The 18,658-nt window shown below is 36.0% G+C and overlaps 1 protein-coding gene across 1 annotated transcript in view; it reads right to left on the reverse strand.

Annotated features, from left to right (window-relative positions):
- Nucleotides 1-4,902: 4,902 nt before the first annotated feature.
- VWA3A (von Willebrand factor A domain containing 3A) overlaps nucleotides 4,903-18,658 on the reverse strand; it is a 33,985-nt gene continuing 20,229 nt past the window's right edge. Inside the window, exons 20-32 of the mRNA XM_075514663.1 lie at nucleotides 18,317-18,475; nucleotides 16,728-16,818; nucleotides 15,539-15,649; nucleotides 14,853-14,950; nucleotides 14,549-14,701; nucleotides 13,758-13,866; nucleotides 12,861-13,005; nucleotides 12,217-12,361; nucleotides 11,015-11,166; nucleotides 8,468-8,594; nucleotides 7,763-7,860; nucleotides 6,140-6,203; nucleotides 4,903-4,908 (exon numbers count right to left, since the gene is read on the reverse strand). Of these exons, the coding sequence (XP_075370778.1) occupies nucleotides 4,903-4,908; nucleotides 6,140-6,203; nucleotides 7,763-7,860; nucleotides 8,468-8,594; nucleotides 11,015-11,166; nucleotides 12,217-12,361; nucleotides 12,861-13,005; nucleotides 13,758-13,866; nucleotides 14,549-14,701; nucleotides 14,853-14,950; nucleotides 15,539-15,649; nucleotides 16,728-16,818; nucleotides 18,317-18,475 (1,458 nt within the window). The remainder of the gene's footprint in view (nucleotides 4,909-6,139; nucleotides 6,204-7,762; nucleotides 7,861-8,467; nucleotides 8,595-11,014; nucleotides 11,167-12,216; nucleotides 12,362-12,860; nucleotides 13,006-13,757; nucleotides 13,867-14,548; nucleotides 14,702-14,852; nucleotides 14,951-15,538; nucleotides 15,650-16,727; nucleotides 16,819-18,316; nucleotides 18,476-18,658) is intronic.

Raw genomic sequence — 18,658 nt, forward strand, 5'->3', positions numbered from 1 at the left:
TATGCATTTCAATAGCTTGTATTTTGTAAAGACATTTTTTTAATGTAACAATGTAATTATACATTTCTGTATAATATAACAACAGAAAAAAGTTACAAATACACGTTTAGTAGAGATGATACTATGCTTTTTCTGCTTTTCTCATGTCCTGTCATCTGTTAACGGCTTTTTCTTTTCAATACTATCAGATACAGTGTTTCTAAAAACAACCATATATAGTACTTTAAACATGTTTTTCCTCTAAAAAAAAAGTCTGAAAAATCAAGGTTTTCTACTATATTCTTCACACAGCTAGCTGCAAAACTAAGATCAGATTCTTCTTAAATCCCACAGTTCTTCATTAACATGCATAAACGTTCTCACTCTGTTCCTTCCTTTTTCCTGTGTCTTTGCATATTTATTTGTGTTACAATTCTGCATATTTCACCGCTTCTTCATGGAAGGAACAAAGCACACGAATACTTCAAAGTACAGCCTTGGAATGTGTCATATAAAATGCTTTTTAAGTTACATTGTTCTCATTTACTTTGCATTCGTGGTTGCTTTGCATGCTACACAGATTGATTTACAAGTCAAATGAAATGATAACTGTGAGACTGCATTGCCAAGTCAGGGTGGAATTACAGGAAGAAACAAAGCAACTTCTAACAGCAACAATGAACATGCCCTTTATCAGCTCTTAGGTCTTGCTAGTGTGCTGGGTTTAGCTGGGATAGAGTTAATTTTCTTTCTAGTAGCTAGTGTGGGGCTATGAAAAGGAGACAGTTCATGCAATATTTGAAGGGAAGGAATACCAATGCATCATAAATAAAAATACTGCATTAAATTGTACTGACTAAAGGCATGTTTCTTTATAATAAGCAGGGACAGCAGCTTGGCTTCTTACATATAGGAATCACAGAGAAAACAAAAAAACCCACAGGAGCTATATATATGCAGGTTTTAAAAAGATTATTGAAGACCAATCCTAATAGGTTTCCTTTTAATTCAAAGGTTTTCTAATGATCATTGCACTGGAAGAGAGAAGTACAGATCATAATTGTTTGTTTTCATACCCAAAAAACATTGGAGGAGTTATGAGGGCATGGGAGGTGGCTTAGGATCGATGGAAGAGAAAGATCTGTTTTGTACTATGCCAGTCAGATATCATTTAAAATCTTGTCATAAGTTCTACCAAGTTTCATTTACAAAGTTCCATTCACCTCTATTGTTGTTACTAACCCAGAAATTGTAACATAAGCTGCCAAACTTTCCAAATAGGAAAGGAAAAACCCTCTAAAAGAGATTAAGTTCGTTATTTGCTAGTTATTTCTCTATTAAGAGCGAGCCTTGGTACCGCGTTAAATGTGGCCACAATGACAAGAGGCAGCCCATATCACTGAAAGCAAGTAAACTTGTGGCTTACAAGGTTGGCCTAATCTACCTATCAAACACTGGGTAGAATTTAAGATTCTAACTGATGAAGTCTCACAGATATGAGTCAGGGATTATCCATGTCATCATATGGTAGATCCACCAGTGCATTCAGTATAGTTACCTAAATCCTAGATTCTTTTTATTGTAATAGAGACAGGGAAGGAATAGGGTGTTTTCTGATGCTGGCAGGTTTCTGGAATTGGATTTTCCCTTCTTCCTCTCTCTCTTTTTTTTTTTTTTTAAACTATTCAGAAAGCAAACATTTGATAAGCATCTGTTTGAGATGGTTTCACAGAGGACTGACACTCGATGGAATGAAAAGGATCCTATATACATCTAACTGGCTGAGATGCATTAAAACGATTCAATGAAAATTCTTGTGACTTAGTTGTATTAACAAGTTTGGGTGCCTAAAGTCTTGGAACTTTGTAGTTACAAATCAAGATACACACTAATAGTAGATAACATGCTTATAAAGCACAGAGAAATTCTTACTGGACAGAATTCTACAGGACACAGCAAAACACACACACATTGCTGTTAACTTCCTTAGAAGCAGCATGAACTTCCCGGGGTTGACTCAAATTCAGGCATATTTAGATGGCGTAATTTGTTACTATCCCAAGCAGTCCCACCTTCTTCTGAAGGTTATTGTCCCCTGAAGCAGGTGTGGTGGAACCATGCACAAAGGAATTCCTGAACTGCCAGTCCATACTAAGCTTTTACGAACATCTGTACCAGTTAACTGTAGCACAGCAGCTGGAAATTGACTGTAAATTATGGCAGTACATGAGCTGTTCCACATGGAAGTTACCCAGTCTTGCTGCAAAAACAGCACTCTTCTGACAGGGGGTAGAACACATACTTCAAGGTAGCAACTGGTTTAGCCATTTGTCTTTAATTCATTGCATGCAAATCAGCCAATTCAGTGAGTCACAGCAATGACATGACTTACAAACAAGCTGGCAGAAAAATATACATCTTTGTCAATTATAAAACTCCTCTTTTATTATGTCTTGAATACAGTGAATTGCATTCCAGGAAACATAAACCAGGAAAACGAATGACATCACAGGACAGATCAACATAGAAAAGTCATTAACAGAGCACTCGATTAATCAGGTCATCACAGCTGAACCATCTCCTTAAAATGTTTTCCTAAGTAGCCCTCAGATTAATGGAAGCAGGTAGGACAAGAGTTTCCAGGTAGGTAATAGGCAGGAGTCGAAACTATATTTTAAAGGAAGGAGCTGCTCTGAGTAGATAGCAGGACTGACCAGCCTGCAAGACAACAAGGCTTCAGAAGCATGGAGAGAGGCTGCACAGCCTGAAAGCACTTACAAAAGAAGTGAAGTTGGACGGGATGCAATGGCTAAATACTGTAACACCCAACTATTTTATAATTTCTGTGGTTACACAAATTCTAATTTCAGCATTTGTTCCTTACTTTTCAATTGCATTTTTCTTGAACAGGAGGAGACTTAGAAACCCTTAGCTCACACCACCAGTGAAGAGAAGGCTCCTAAATCCCTAACAACTACTTTAAGTCTGGGAGCATGCTCAAGAGAACCAGAGAAACTTGCTATGCTCTGCCCACAGAAACAAATGACCAGTCTAAACCAAAACAGAGTGATGAGATGAGTATTAGTGTAGGTTGCCATGAATTTAGGATTACATAGATCCACTGACGATCAGTCTATAGAGACACTGTGTAAACAGAATTGTTTTGAATGAGTAAAATCTCTGAACACCAAATACTATACAGGAAAAGGCTGTAAATTAGAGTTGTGACAGATTGCAGTCTAACACAACACACTGAAATATACTGATGCTTATCCACATTTGCAAAATCTAACATGTGCATTACTATCTTATTTCACAAAAAGTCTCTGATATCATTTAACGTACCTGCACAAGTATATTTCCTTTTAAGGCTCTTCTAAAGTGCCTTTATAAAGTATTGTGACATTTCTTAAATCCTCCAAGGAATAAATAAGAATCTCTTTTTGGCAATACAGAAACCTCATCCTTTCTACCTGGATTTACTGTTTTAACATTTCCATTAGTACTAATCCATTCAATTTATCAGTGATCATCATTTAATATTTATATACCGCAAATAAAAATGTAACTAATCCTATTAATTTACAATTAACATTCTCATATCAAAGCATCTCAGCAGTTACACACATACCAACACATATACTAATTAAACCACAGAAAGTGATGCATAGCACAAAGCACCATTTTAACTGCAGTATTTCACAGTAGGCTGGTACTAACATGGAATGTGGGAGTCAGCTGGTGCAGAGTACACAACACTAAAAAGAGACTTTTATGATAGACATAATTTTTAATTCTTTATGGAGACAAAACAGATGGAGGGACAGAAAAGATAATATCTCCCATATCAAAGTATATGCAATCATTCCCATCAGCTGGCACTCAGTAGATGCAAATGGCTTCTGAATAAACTCAGATCAAGTATCTGAATTTTGCAGTCTGAATCCTTTTTCATTAAACATTACATATATTGAACACCTGAGATGAATTCCTAACCCTCTGAAAGACAACAGTAAACACCTACAAAATACTAATAAGCTGTCATTGCAGAGTTCCTCATTAAAAAAGAAATGTGTATTTCATAAATCAACTGGAAAAATATATGTCTCATTACTGCAGTTAGCTTAAACTGGATTTTCTTATATGGTACTGGCAAACATTTTTAATCTCTCTAAGACAGAAAACACGTAAGAACTTAACAGAATTGCTTAGAAGACTGACAGTGTCTGGTTATACAAACATAACCAGGCTTCATCAGCAACAAGGTATTACTTGTTTGCATGACTGATGATTTCTGAAACATGAACTCTAAATCTTTCTCTACTGCCAACATAAAAAGCAAAGAGTTGAAATAATTATTAGCAAACTTCTTTTGGCAAGCTTTCCAAGCTTTGTTTTCTGCACTAAGGTTATTCCTTGGACTTCCTATGCAAAACTGGCAGAAAGAATTCTCTTTCTAGTATCACAGCCATCTCTCCCATCTGTTAGGGACAACGAGCACTAGCAAAGAAGTCTCAAACCACTGCCAAAAAAGACATCTTGGACATACCACTAACTGATTGAAGCAATTATTAGTATGATGCAGTAGAATAGAAGAGAAACAAAAGTTGCAATCCTGGTATAACTACTAATTATATTAGAAATACATTACACTTTTAAAATTTGTACTAGCTATATTGAAAAATATCCTCTACTTATGTTTAAAGTTCAGGCCTTGATTTACTTTGAGTCCTGCAAAGTCTGCAAGTGGAGTAAGTCAGCAGCACTTATCTGTAGCTTCTTCTCTTGCCAGAAGTGCAGAGACAACAAAGAATACATCTTCCCTCTTTCTGCTTGGAGCTGGAAGCTTTAAGCACACTCTGAAAAGAAGCAGGCTAGTGGTACCACTCCAAACCTCTTCAGCATCTTTTCTTTATCTAAAATTTAATCCTGCAAGTCAAACACATGAATAGTTTTTTAAATACAATTCAAAATATATAAACTGCATAGGCTCACCATCACCCTTGACAAAATGGTAGTGGAAAAATGATATAAATTAACTTAATTACCTTTCAATTTTCCTTACTTACATGTTTAATTGTGCTACAATGCTATGTACTTTCTGAAGTATATTAACAGAATGTCTTCCTATACACTTTACAAGCGATACCATTTACCTTGCAAGGTTGAAAGACAGAGATGGTTGTGGAACACTAGCCTCTGCCTATACATGCCTGTAACAACTTTCTTGCTACCACAGGATGGTTATAGATCTGTTTCCTCTCCAAGCATCTCTCTTTAGTGATCAGCCCTTATATGCTGAATTCTGCACATACTTGACCAGGCTCCAGGTTCCATTCTCCATGAAGCAAGCGTTCTTAACGAGCAGGTCTGATTGGATTTTTTGTTTTCTTCTCTTTGAATGACTGGACAATGTTTGTAAACCAAAATACAAACTACAGCTATAGCAACAAGGATTTAAAAACCAGTCTCACTATATATCTGCCTTGCCCAATTCCTTGATAAATATCTTGGCAGGCCTAAGTTCTCTAGTGCAACTCTCTCTGTAGTTGTCTGCATGTCCGCTTTTCCCCCCCTCAAACAGCTCTGTGACAAATGCTTCTGTCTTGTTTAACCCTGAGAAAGCAATTTCTCTTTTCCTGTAATTTTTACTTTGCCAATTTAAAAGCAGCATGTTGGCTCTGTGAGAGGTTTAGTTTGTCCAGCTGCCTCTCCCACAACTTTGTAACAATAGTTCAGTGTTTGCTGAGGCTCTCTTTACTATTAGTGGGGTCTTTTTTCAGTCAGCCTTGTTCATTTAATTGATAAATCATGCAGCCCATGTAGCAATTGTTATTACAGCCACTACATCTGGTCCTAACCCTCTAATGTGCTAAGCTGTTTGCTCTTAGAAAGAGATAAACCATTAATAACTACAAATACACATCTGCCTTGCCCCTTTCACCCCAAACATAGTTCTCTCTGAACTGTTCTTTGTGTATATTAATTTATACTGTGGACTAGCTCAGCTAAGAACTAAAATCATTACAAATGTTTTCAACTTTGGAAAAAGTCACTGCTGGAAATTAATACATTTTACATTAGGCTTATGAAACATTATCCTTCTACTGAAATATATGAACTATATATAAACTATGATCTATTTGTGGTGACTATTTACCTGAGCACTTTTTTTAAAGCCTGAAGTGTCCTTTTGGTTTACATTCCATTTTTGTAGTAATACCCTGTTTGAAAGAAAAACAAACCCCAAAGAATTACAGCAGTTTTTCACAGAGACATACAGTAGCTTTGTATCTCTGTTTAGCCATGTCCTTGTGTGACAGAAAATCTTTTCAGTGAGGAGGTATAATGCATTTTAAAGCTCTTTGCAAGTACTTTTGCCTGCTATTACTATTGAAATGGTACTTTCTGGTTCTGGATTGGCAGTTAGGAAGCATAACAATGAAGAAACATAAGGATCAATACAGTTTAACTGTCCTTCACTCCAGTTCTAGGCAGGTATCAAAGCTAGCTCTGAATGCTACCAGAAGCAGCAGGGAACAGAATGCCACCTGAGCCAATTCAGTTTACTGAGATACAGATGGCATACAGTGCCAATGGGGCTAGGCTGCTTCCAGGAACTGACTCAGCTCATTTGGAGTCTGCTGAGATACCTCTGCCTGGTGTCACATTGTACTGTTCTCTGTTATATAACTGTTAACAGAAAAGGGAAAAAGAAACTTCATGTTAAGGGAGGATGCTGAAGAAAAGATGAGGAAGCGAAAAGAAAGGGAGACAAACCTGAAGAGTGTTGGCAGAACATTCTTATTCTATGGAGAGAAAAGGAAGCTGAAAATTACAGTAAAGAAGGAAAGAGGGGAAGACACAGGACAAATTCTGGTGGGCCCAAAACTTAATAGGGAAAGGAAAAGATTAAGACTCAAATTATTTAGGAAAGCAGAAAAAGACTGAGATTGAGAGGAGAATGATTTTGAGATTTTTGAGAGGAGAATGATTTTGTCAGATCCTTCAGTAAATCAGGAAATGTAAGAAGAGTGAAGAGGAAGGCTTACGGAATCTTCCCAGAAAAAGGCTAGTAGAAACTTTACAGGTCTTTAGAGGCAAAAAGAAAGGGAGATTGATGGTAACTTGAAAAGTAAATGGGTTGAGATGGGATTGTTTGAGAACAGAAGACAGACCTCACATTATTCCATGCAGAGAACATAATTCTAGCAGAGAGAGAATGGATGACAATGCAGTTAGAGAAGTCAGGATGAGGTAGGATAGAAGGAGCCCATACAGATTTTGGAAAATAAAAGTAATTTGTATTTATGAGTAAGAAGTCATACTAAAGGAAGAGGTACTAAAAAGAACATTGCACCACATTAACAAGAGTCAATTTTCTCTTTTAATAATATACACAAAGAGAAATACATTGATTTGGCAGATGACAAAACTCAGCAAGGAGAGGAACAACTTAATGTAATTTCTCTTTGACGTAAGAAATGGAGGGACAACAACTGAGAGAAAACAACAGCTCTGAAGTTTAACACATTGTTAGAATCTACTCAGATCCTTTACTATGATGGTAGCTAATTGTGTAAGACCTTAAAACTAAACCCCTCTGAAGCAGACAGCTTGCTTGCATGTCACTTTCCAAGCCTCAAAAAGCCACTAAAATTGACAGTACAAGGCAAGAAACAGCAATTCTTTTTTAAATAGCAGACACTGGAAGTCAGACATTCTTGTCTTCCTTTCATGAAATAAAAACCCAATTATTGAAAGATTCTTGATAAATACTCACCTCAAAGATTTTGCCTGCTTTAAGAAACTTCTAGCTTTTGCTACTTCTTGAGTAAGTTTCTTTAAATCATCTCCTTCAAAGTAAGGGAAAACTGGATCCTGAAAACAGAATTAAAATATTCTACTTTAACTTGCACCTATTTGTTATTTTCAATTTCTACCAATTTAAGTAACTGAGCCTAAGCTCTAAATCTCCCTACTCCTGTCTACTTGCAGAGAGGGTCTTGGTCTTACAAGGGGAGATGAGAGCAACTCTGGATTGAATATGTTTCTGTTCACTAATATATTTTTCTGCTGTGGCAATCCCTGAGGTCTCCTGCTGGAACATTAATGTGCTAGACACTGTATAAGAATTTTATAATTACTTAAATGAAACACAAGATGGTAAGGATAAGAAGGCACAGTAAAAGCTAAAGTTAGCTTAAAAACCACAGTGCCAGATACAAGATTTTTTTTGCTTCTCTTTCAAAAACTATATTGCATTGTATACTACTTTCATAGGTTTGGTCACCTGACCAAGGCAGCTAGCAGAGTAGCAAAGCCAGATATTAAGATTTCTCTTTTCAGTTTCAATGTGAAGTATTTTAGGAGCTTGTATCAATTTTTCTCGTGATTTTTCTTTTTTAAATGTAGTTTGACTACTGATGAAGAACTAAGTTGAAATGAAACAAACCCAAACCCAATAAAACCAATCTATTTAACATACATCTTCATCATCAAGCCCCTCTGTCAACATTCTGTGTGCTGCTAATTGTCCATCCACATCTCCAAAACTGCAATGGTAGCGCCCTCCTGTTTGGGAAGCAAGCTTCTTCAGAAATTCATTAGCTCCTCTGTTAACAACAAAGTAGTAAGTTACTTCTGAAAATTATTTATCTGAAAGCAACAACAATAGAAAAAGAATTTCTAAGAATTCCTCAAAAAATATTACATTAAAACAAATAGTTTGGAGGACATGATTATAAACTTCAGTATCATTTCTAATTGTCAGTTGCTAATGAAGAATATACACTGCTTAGCTGTCATAAGCTCCAAAACCAGGCTATTTTTGGACAAGAGGTTCAGTGTAGCAATAGAACCAAAAAAAGAGACTAAACCAAGAAATCCAGAAGCCAGGCTGGCAGGTAAAGGGCAGTAATATTTTACACAGGGGAAGAAACCCAAAAGCTGGGAGACTCCATAAAGGGAAAGAACATTTTGTGCATGCCCCATATTTTATTCTCTTGCCTAAGCCTCTATTACTTGTTATTGTCCAACAAGAACCATTGGGATAACTGGTACAGTTGTTAACCGTATTCTTATTGCAAGTATGCTGAATCACACACTTTTACTGCCATTTATACATCATTTTAGAGTCTTCCAAGCACTAGCATTGCGAAGTCAAAGATAGTCATACATCCATTAATTTCAAGTAAGCTGCAAGGATTGATTCCATTCTAGAACTGGACACTAAAATCTCCACAACTAGGAGATTTCTTTGAAAGGAAGCAGCAGATTTTGTTTCAGAGTAACTCATAGTCAGAAGTGATGTCTTTCTCCCTTATTAGCAGATTTCCTTAACAGACAGTTATTGGCTAGTGACCAGTTAACCAAATGATATGCAAATAAATTAACTCAAAATAGTAATAATTAAAAGACTGTTCATAAATACTTAAAGTTGGCTTTTTCAACTTAGGACCAATAATTCAAAGTTTTTACCAGAAAGGAAGATATATAAAAGCTTACAAAATAACACTCTCTTCCTGTCAAACCTCACTTCCAAAATCACAAAGACCACAGACTATGTATCAAGAGGTCTACTGCTTCTCCCCTTAATGGCTTGAAAAATGACATCCAAACTAACTGTCATCTTTTGAGGGATTTAGCTTTAAGGTCTATTAGCTACCATAGCAGTATAGGATCTGGCCAATTTAATTTGGAGCAGTAATGGAGTTTTGAAGCAAATCCCCCAATTATTTTTGTCTGCCACATGTTGGTTTGGCTCTCATAGTAGCTCTGTTGTGTGCAAACTATACTCCTTTAGTAGAAGACTGATCTAGAAACTCCAGTCCACATATGGTCTCAACATTTTATCAGGTATTAGTGTGGTTGTACTACCACAACATACTCCAGTGTACACCTAGCAGACATGCCCACAGATTACTCCTGAAACATCCAGAACTCTGAAAACACCCTGAAGCTCTACAGAATGGTCCAAGCATCGTGTGTGCCCTATTTTCTCATGACTATCATCTCTCAGACTTCCTTGAGATTCTCCTGGTCTTTCCTCATCCATCCTCACTCCTGCTTTGAAATCTTTTGTCTTTCCTATGATGATATTTTCTGTTGCATGTTCACCCTCCTGAACCTTTTATTTCTTTCACTTTTTAATCTCTTTTTAAGCTCTGTTCCATTGCTGTGGCAACATCCATCCCACAGTTCAGCAGGATGCAACCTAGGACCTAAGACAAACAACACTGCTTGTCAGTTTGTGCTATGAGAGGGTCAAAAATTTCTCATGGCAGCTGGATAACCCAACAGCATTATTCAGAAGTTGTCAGCCTCATGACTGCCACTGGGACAGGAGGGTTTTCAGGCAATGCTGCATTCAGTTAAAGATTACAAAGGCTGAGTTCTTGACGACCTGAGACAACTACTGCATTTTGAGGTGGCAGAGTGGACATGCACCTATTCTAGAAAGTGTGAAGAACTGGTGGCCTGTTTGGCTATGTGCTCCCTGCATCACACAGCCACAGCCATGAATGAGAATCTAGAGGAGCACATACTTTTTGATATTGTCCCATGGTCCCCCATTCTGGACAATGCAAAGATCCCTGAAAAGGAACATCCAGAGATATATCTTTAACACCCCCCCCCCCCCCCCCCATGGCTGGCATTAGCACATTCCTAGTACTCCTGATTCCAGTCCAGGTCAGTGTATTAACTTTTTACGCCTCTATAGGGATATGTATATGATAGACTAATGATAGAACTACAGGAATGACCTCAGTGCTGGAGACTAGTGATGCATATTACTTCTCTGTGTGCATGAAAGGCAACTCTCTCAAGGACATAAACTGTGGGAGATTAAGGCCATGTGGCAATTACCTGTGTCAGAACAGCCTTCCCAGTTCCCACATGCATGAATGTCTAGCTCAATCCTGGTGTTCAGTGAACTGAGCACGTGGCCCATTTTGATAACACAGCCTTTTGACAATAAACAAGCTAGTAATTTTAAAGATTTTTTTTGGTTTTCTTGCGAAGTATCATATACCTGTCTGTACAGCTAAAAGAAATGGTGTGGATTTTAATATCTTGTTTCTTTCTCAATCTTTCAATTTCTTTCAAAATCAGACTGCAACTGGTGTCTGGTTTTCCATCAGTCAACACATACAGTGCCTCTATACCTTGGAAACTGAGAGCCTTCTGAAAAGCAGAAAATAAGCTTAAATAATTAGTACATGTATATGAAAAGTTATACTTAAGAATGAAAACACTATTCCAACGATTTAAGATAGTTTTATATTTACCACATCATTGATCAAGTTCGTATTGTCTTTTCCTTAGTTTGTTAAGTATGAAAGAGATCAAGGATATAAATTTGCAAAATAAACAAGTAGCTAATTTGTAGCATAAGGCAATATATTAATAAGAAGGGCATCACCAAAAACTGACTCATTGAAATAAGCAAATTAACTGGTTTTGGAGAACTGCTGACAGAAGATTTTTACATCACATTTTGTGGGAGTTAAAGATGCTTAATGCCTGAAAATCAGGCTCACTAGGACTTGGCCTTTTTATATTATGAAAACTTGCTACAGTAATTGACTCAGTGGATATTTTTGTAATACAGATGTGCCTTACAGTTCTACTGGACTTGATTCACCATGAATTCCATAAAATTTTTAAGCAGATTCTGCAAGGGTGTCTGGAAGAAGAACCATTCATTTAAGGCAACGTTTCTTTTTTGATTCAAATTTTAAATCTCATGAAATTGCAAGTTCTTTCAGTCTCTGTTTTAAATTATTATTACTAGATAATTTCTACACTGAGAATTTTTGTAGGAGAAAAGTTTTTTCACCTGTTACTGAAGTTCAAGAACTGTACTCAATGCCCATGTGATTCCAACAAACACTGCTTTAAAATCCCCGTGTGACCCAGAGCAAATATATCACAGCCACAGTTGTACATAAGCATAATTTTGAGCAACTGGCTATTTCCTCTCTCCAGTATTCTTTGAACACAAAGAATTTGTGTTCTTTTTTCTTAAACTCAGTATGAGCAATGAATTCTAATATCTATGAGCCCTGGGGACAGGAACAGTAGCTTGATTCCAGATCTGTTCAGTGTTTGGCATATAAAAGTGTTGCATGCCTTGACCAAATAATTTTCCTAAAATATTATCAGTCAGATGGAAGTGTTTTATTACCACAAGACACAATGTCTTCTCCAAAATGTGGTACACAGTTTACTAACCTGTAAAGCCATAAGAATGCATGTATTACCATGAGCATGGAATCTGGACACCCACTGCACAGCATCATGACATGTTTCATCAGTTGCCTTTACAAGACACTCCTTCCAACTCTCTGTATTTTCTGCAAATCTCAGCAGGTTAAACCTGAGGAGAAAGACGGCCCACAACATTTAACCCTAACCAATACTATCAGTCACTTCAGATAAACCAGTTTTGAAATAAAAAAAAAACCCCAAGCAACAAAAAACCAAACCCAAACCCAATAAAACAAAACAAAAAAACCAAACCAAACCAAAAAAAACCCCAAAACCAAAACCAAGAGCTGAGTATACGATTAAGGTCTTCAGCTTTGAAAGAGTCAGAAAGCACATCTCACTCTGCCTGAGCAGAAAATCTATGGGAATGCTGAGCCCAAAAGGATAAACAGCATCAGCCTACGGCAAACAAGGCTCAAATCTTAGAGACCTCAGAATTAAAAGTTGGTTAAAAAGAAGAACAGAAAAAGCAGTTTATGTCACATGCATATTATGCACTAACATATAATAATTACCTGTATTGTTTTTCAGTACTATATTAATTATTAAGTAATCTTACTACATAATAATTAGTGCAGATTTCATTTTTTATCAGTAGTTCATCATACCTGACTTCATTTCTTCTCAGCTGTTCCCAGATAAGAGAGGTAAGTTCTTTTGTGATATGTGGCAAATATGGGTCCATGGAACCAGATGTATCAATCAAAACACAGACATTTCCTTCTAAAATGGTACCAAACAATCTTCGGCTTCCTAAGCCAGAACATTAAAACTAATTGTCATTACATAGGCTTATTTTATTGAACATGTTATTTTATTGAGCATACTGTAAAATCTTCAGTCTTTAGGGGTTATTCTGGGCACATTTCTACATAATAAATTCTAATCTGTGTGGAAACAAGGTAGTTCAAAGGTTAATAATAGAAAAGTCTTCTGCCATTTCAAATCTAGCTCTGTCAAGCATTAATTACTAGCCTACTGTAGCAACTTGCATTAAAAAAAAATTGTAGCTCCTACTTTACAATCCAGCAAAAATTAAACTGTTTCCCAACAAAGATCTTAATGAGCAACAGAGGGATCAAAATACTTTACACCAGCAGTAATGCTGAACTTCTAAATAGGACATGTTCTTAGCAAAAGAAACAGAAAAGCTAATTTTGCTTGTATTTGTTATTGTATATATTCTGTTGATAGAAAGCTTCTGACACCAGGAACCTTGCATTCATGAACATAACATACAAAAAGGAAAAACTTACATCACAGCCCTAATTACTTCACAGCAAGCTAGATGTTTATCAGCTACACAGATGTTGAATTCTCTTGTATTCGTATTTTATTGTCATAAAAGTACTTTTTAAAATTTCAATGAAATGCAAAATGGATGACCTTTATTCATATTTGAGGTCCAGATTTATGTTCAGATTTATTCTATTAGACATAGTAGATAAGAAGATTTTATGTATGTTTAAGTTGTGCTTTATGGAAAAACAGATGCACACCAATACCTGACAGAAGCCACTGTATTCTTTGTATATAGCGCTGCAACACTTTCTCCAGTTGTTCAGTGTAGATTTCCAGTTCTTTAGATTGAAACTGCAGATGTTTCACAACCCCCTGGAAAAAATCAGTTTGTACAAGAGCATCTTACTTCAGGAGATTTGAGCTCAGCTGCTATACATGCAATGTCTGCATTAGAAATCAGAGAAATTAGTTTTTTTGTCTTTACCTCTATGAAATAGTATAAGAAAATTTTTGCGACTCTGTTGCTACTAAATAACTGGTTTACCCAAATTAGGAAAACCTAGTTCTCATCTCAGCCAGTTGTGCTGGGCAACAAAATTATGTAATTTGACTGGACAGATGCATCTGCTGCATTATTTCTGACAATTTTATAGATATAATAGAGCAATAATATCCTGGACCTAACTTTCTATGCTTCTCTCCAGTCATTACACAAACCGAAACAATCAAGATCCAACATTTTCCCAGTTTTGACTCATACGTGATTTTTAAAAGCTTTACTTAAAATTTTAAAATTATTTTTCACACTGTATGAGCAGAGGAGATGCCATACGTTCCAAAGATCCCATGCAGTTTGCACTTCAAACACACTAAATATTTTTTGTGGTGAATAAAAGACCTTCTCTAGCTTTCTAATAGAAGGATGATTTAGAAAGAACAGGGAATAGTGGAGGGAACATCACACTACCAAGCCACAAACATTGATCAACATGCATTGTCTTAAACAAATACAGTCTTTCAATGATGTAGGTATACGACATCTGCAAAAGCTTACATTGATATCTACACTAGGGAAGATAGTACAGTATTTTGCCGACACTTTCTTGTGCAGAGACTCCACAGTTTTCTTTTGGTGAGTACAGCCTGGACCAAACATCAGTCTGGGCAACTCCAGTTTAAGCTTTTTAATACTGTACTTGGTCAGCCACTTGTAAGACAAACAAATGGAGCAACTGGTTGTTAGTAAATATTAGAACAGTTTAAGTAATAATACATTGTACAGAATCACAATTAACATGTTCACATTAATTCATATGGATAATTCTAAAATGGCAATTTATTAGTAAGGAACAAAATACCTCTTTGCTTGAACAGATTTCCTCTTTTTTTGGCAATGTAACAGAGGGAACAGACTTTCTTATGCACATTAGCTTTGGATACTTTTGGTATACTGTACCTAGTTAAGAAAATGAACAAAGTAATATTGGGAACCCTAGGTTTAAATAATAGCCCTTTTGAATCACGTATGACTGTTGATTAAAAAACCAAACCAAAACAAACCCAAAACCCACAGACTAGCATTTCATACACAATTCCACATTTTTAAAAAATGCAAAAGTTTCTATACATCAAAGTACCTTCAAAAAATCACTTATTTTTCAAAATTGTCACCTTCAAAAAATTCCAAACCAGACCTTCTGTAATCATCTAAACCATGATGACAGCATTTTTCCTTAGAGCATCTTTGACCAAAAGATCCCAAAGGACTTTACAAAAAACAAACCAAAACAAAACCCAACAAGAAAAGCACCCCAAAACACCCAACAAAACAAAACACCCAAGAAAACAAAAGGAGCCAAAAAGAGCCACCCCCCCCAACCCCCAACCCCCAAACCAAAACAACCCACCACTATTTGATAAGTGAAATTCACTTCCACTCACTATTTAAAACACATTGATTATCAGTGGCTAACGTCCTAACAGTTTTATAATAAAAATGCTGATAATAAAAAGGCTTCACCCATCATATCCTGATAACACGTACCCACATTTCTTCCTTTACCAGTATAAAATACTGACACAGAAAACTCTGGCTGCTTCCTTGGTTTATGTTTTCTTTTATTCTCAGTCTGAGGCCATTTTTTTATTGTTTGAGCTAAAAAAAAAAAAAAAAAAAAAAAGATGTCGACTTCCTTCAGCTAGATAAAACTCTTACATGCAACTCTGTTCTTCAGTTCATAATTTCCTATTGCCATAATTATAAATACTTAATTTCCTTAGATATTGGTTAAGAAAAATCCATATTATAGAACTACTTATGCTACTTTCATAGAAATGGAACCAAAACCTTTACAAATTTATAAATTATCATCAGGAAGAATGTCATAGGGCATAATCTGAAAAGATCAGGGGTTTACAATAAGCATAATATTTGTTGGAAAAGCCAATTAATATTGTACAAAGCACTTCATATGCAAATATGAATCCAGATTTGTAAACACTGCTACATATCAACAACCTCATTTCAATAAATCAGTAGATTTCAAGACTTAAATTTAATGAAAAACAAATTTGCAGATGTTAGCAAAGATGCAAAGAAAAAACACAGGAAAATTACAATAATGGAGGAGAAAGGAATTGGACTTGAAGGGACCAACAGTGACTGGAATCAATTTAAGAGCTGTTCCATATAGCAGGAGCAGTTGCAAGAGTCAGCACTTCAGATAACCTGACATTTGTGGGTTTTTTTCCTTCATTACTGGATCATAAATAAATCAAGTGGAACAGCGTATTAATTACAATGGGATCTAACAGTATTAGCAGAAATATACATATTGAACTAATAAAATAATAAATCTGAATTGTTGAGCCTTTGAAAAAAAATTGAGTATAAACTGAAAACCAAGAGAAGTGAGGTTCTAATTATGGCTTCAGGCATGGGACAAAGCAGGGCTCTACTTTCCACCACACACATTTGACATTTCACATGTAGGATGGATATTCAATCATATGACCTGGAAATAGTTATACAGCTGTGCAGTGTTCCTCTCACAAGAAAGCTAGATACATTACGACTAAAACTTATACCGAAGTAATTTCAAAACAACGTTTCCTATCAGTCTGATTAAAGATTAAAATTGCAAGTGTTTCTAAAACTTAAATTAAAGCTCTAATTTAATATTTTCTTTTAACCCAAAGAAACTGAAGACAAAAAGCCCCTAATCCATACAGACCTGGTGGAATTTCTGCTTTGGCACTAGTAGGACGCCATGCCAGTACTCTTACGGAAGCATTTCTCTCTGCACCATGGTTGTCTTTAATACACTATAAACACATATAATAAAAAAAAAAGTTTAAAAGTATTTTAGTTGGATCATAACTGCGTTACTCAAAACTGGAACTATCCTTCATTATTCTCTAATTCCTGTTTTACTCTGGCTCTTGTAACAAGTCAGCAGATTGCCATGATGACTTGTTAATTTGTGATTTCTGGCTAGGTTAAGTAACTCTAATTGCTCTCTTTTAATTATCTTGCCAATTACATCTGCCATAAAACTGCTGCCATAAAACTAAAGACTAACATCTACAGGCAGACTAGTTTGGACCATTTTTGCCACTTGAAGGAGCAGTCTAGTATGGTAATGGCACTGTTTTATAGAATATAGTATTTTCCTCAGAGTTTTATTGAATATTGGAAACCTAGTGCTGACTGGTAATTATTCCTTTAGGTATGGCTTAACCCTCTAGAGGATTAGCAGTCTGTTAAACAACATGAACACTTGTTCATGTTGTTTATCAGACTTTTGCTGTGACAGACTTTTGCTGTGACACAGAACCTTCAAGTAACTGACATCTAATTTAACATAAAGCTCTACTATAAATATCACCAAACATCTACAGACAAACCTGTATCAGTTTTCTACAAGTTTAATCCCTATAAAACTATGCTATGTAGTCATATCTCTGAGTGATTACTTTTTTCCTGTGTTTGTGAAGAGGCGTTGAGAATATATTGGTTTTTATAAAATAGCATGGAAGACCTGTTCGAGCTTACCTACAAAGGTCTTTGCAACATGCACACACCTACACTTAAGAGTGCCATTCCCGTTTCAAAGATGAGACCTGAAAATTCCAGGTCAAGTGTGAACTACATCCTTTGCAATAGGCAGTTCAGTATCTAGTCATTTATACACCAAAGTGGTAAGCACTGGCCATTTATGTATATTACAGACTTGCACACCCACTCAAAACAGATGAATACGCAGTCAAAATTAACAAGGAAAACATTAACAAAATCCCAAAGGACTCAGTAGTGTAACTCCATGGAAATAAGCACAGCGGGCAGGAAACGAATCCTGAATCCTATTTCTTGTTTTATGCTGGCTCTCTGTGTGGCCAAAGACATGCTACTCAGCTGCAGCTGTCTCATCTGTAAATGAGCAGGATACCATAACATTTCAGTATTTCCTAGAAGGGCTTGTAAAATAGATGTTACTTCGTAAAGCACATTTCTGCTTTGCCTTTGCTTTCATTAAGCACTAAATTTTTAAGGTCAGAGGAGGGATTATTTAGACAATTTTAGACACTACAATGTGGTTCTATTATAATTAATTACCTAGCAGGACTTAGTAAAATGTACTTTTTTGTTTATGTAGCATTTTGAATGCAAATTAAAATGTAAATTCAGAGTACTATCACAGTGCTGTTTTACTTCCTTCAAATTTTCAGCCTGAGCACTTCTCTCACAAAGAGCAGCATCTGATAGCTGGGTAGGATCCCTAATTAAAACACATAGCATCTTAAAAACGGGACCATTTCAAACCATTCTAGCCAGACTCAGAGCTGTGGGTTTAGGAGATGGCAACTTCTGTGGCCTTCTTTTCTCTTTCTTTGTAGGGATGTTTGAGTCTCCTTCTGGTATAAATGGATTAGCAGACTGATTTACTGAACGTTGCTTCAAGGATTCCACTAGGAATGCACACTGAAATGGAAGTTCACATCGTTTAGTAATTAATATACGTGAAATTTAAGTGAATGACGTTTTCAAAGACAGGCGTTCTGTATTTATTACTTCAATAAAAAATAAAATTAATACCAAATGTATTAATTTGGTAATGCTTAACACCTCTAATTAAATAGGAACCCCTTTGTCCTGTGCTTGCTC

Source organism: Mycteria americana, chromosome 12 (genome assembly GCF_035582795.1).
Source record: "Mycteria americana isolate JAX WOST 10 ecotype Jacksonville Zoo and Gardens chromosome 12, USCA_MyAme_1.0, whole genome shotgun sequence".
Lineage (NCBI taxonomy): Eukaryota > Metazoa > Chordata > Aves > Ciconiiformes > Ciconiidae > Mycteria > Mycteria americana.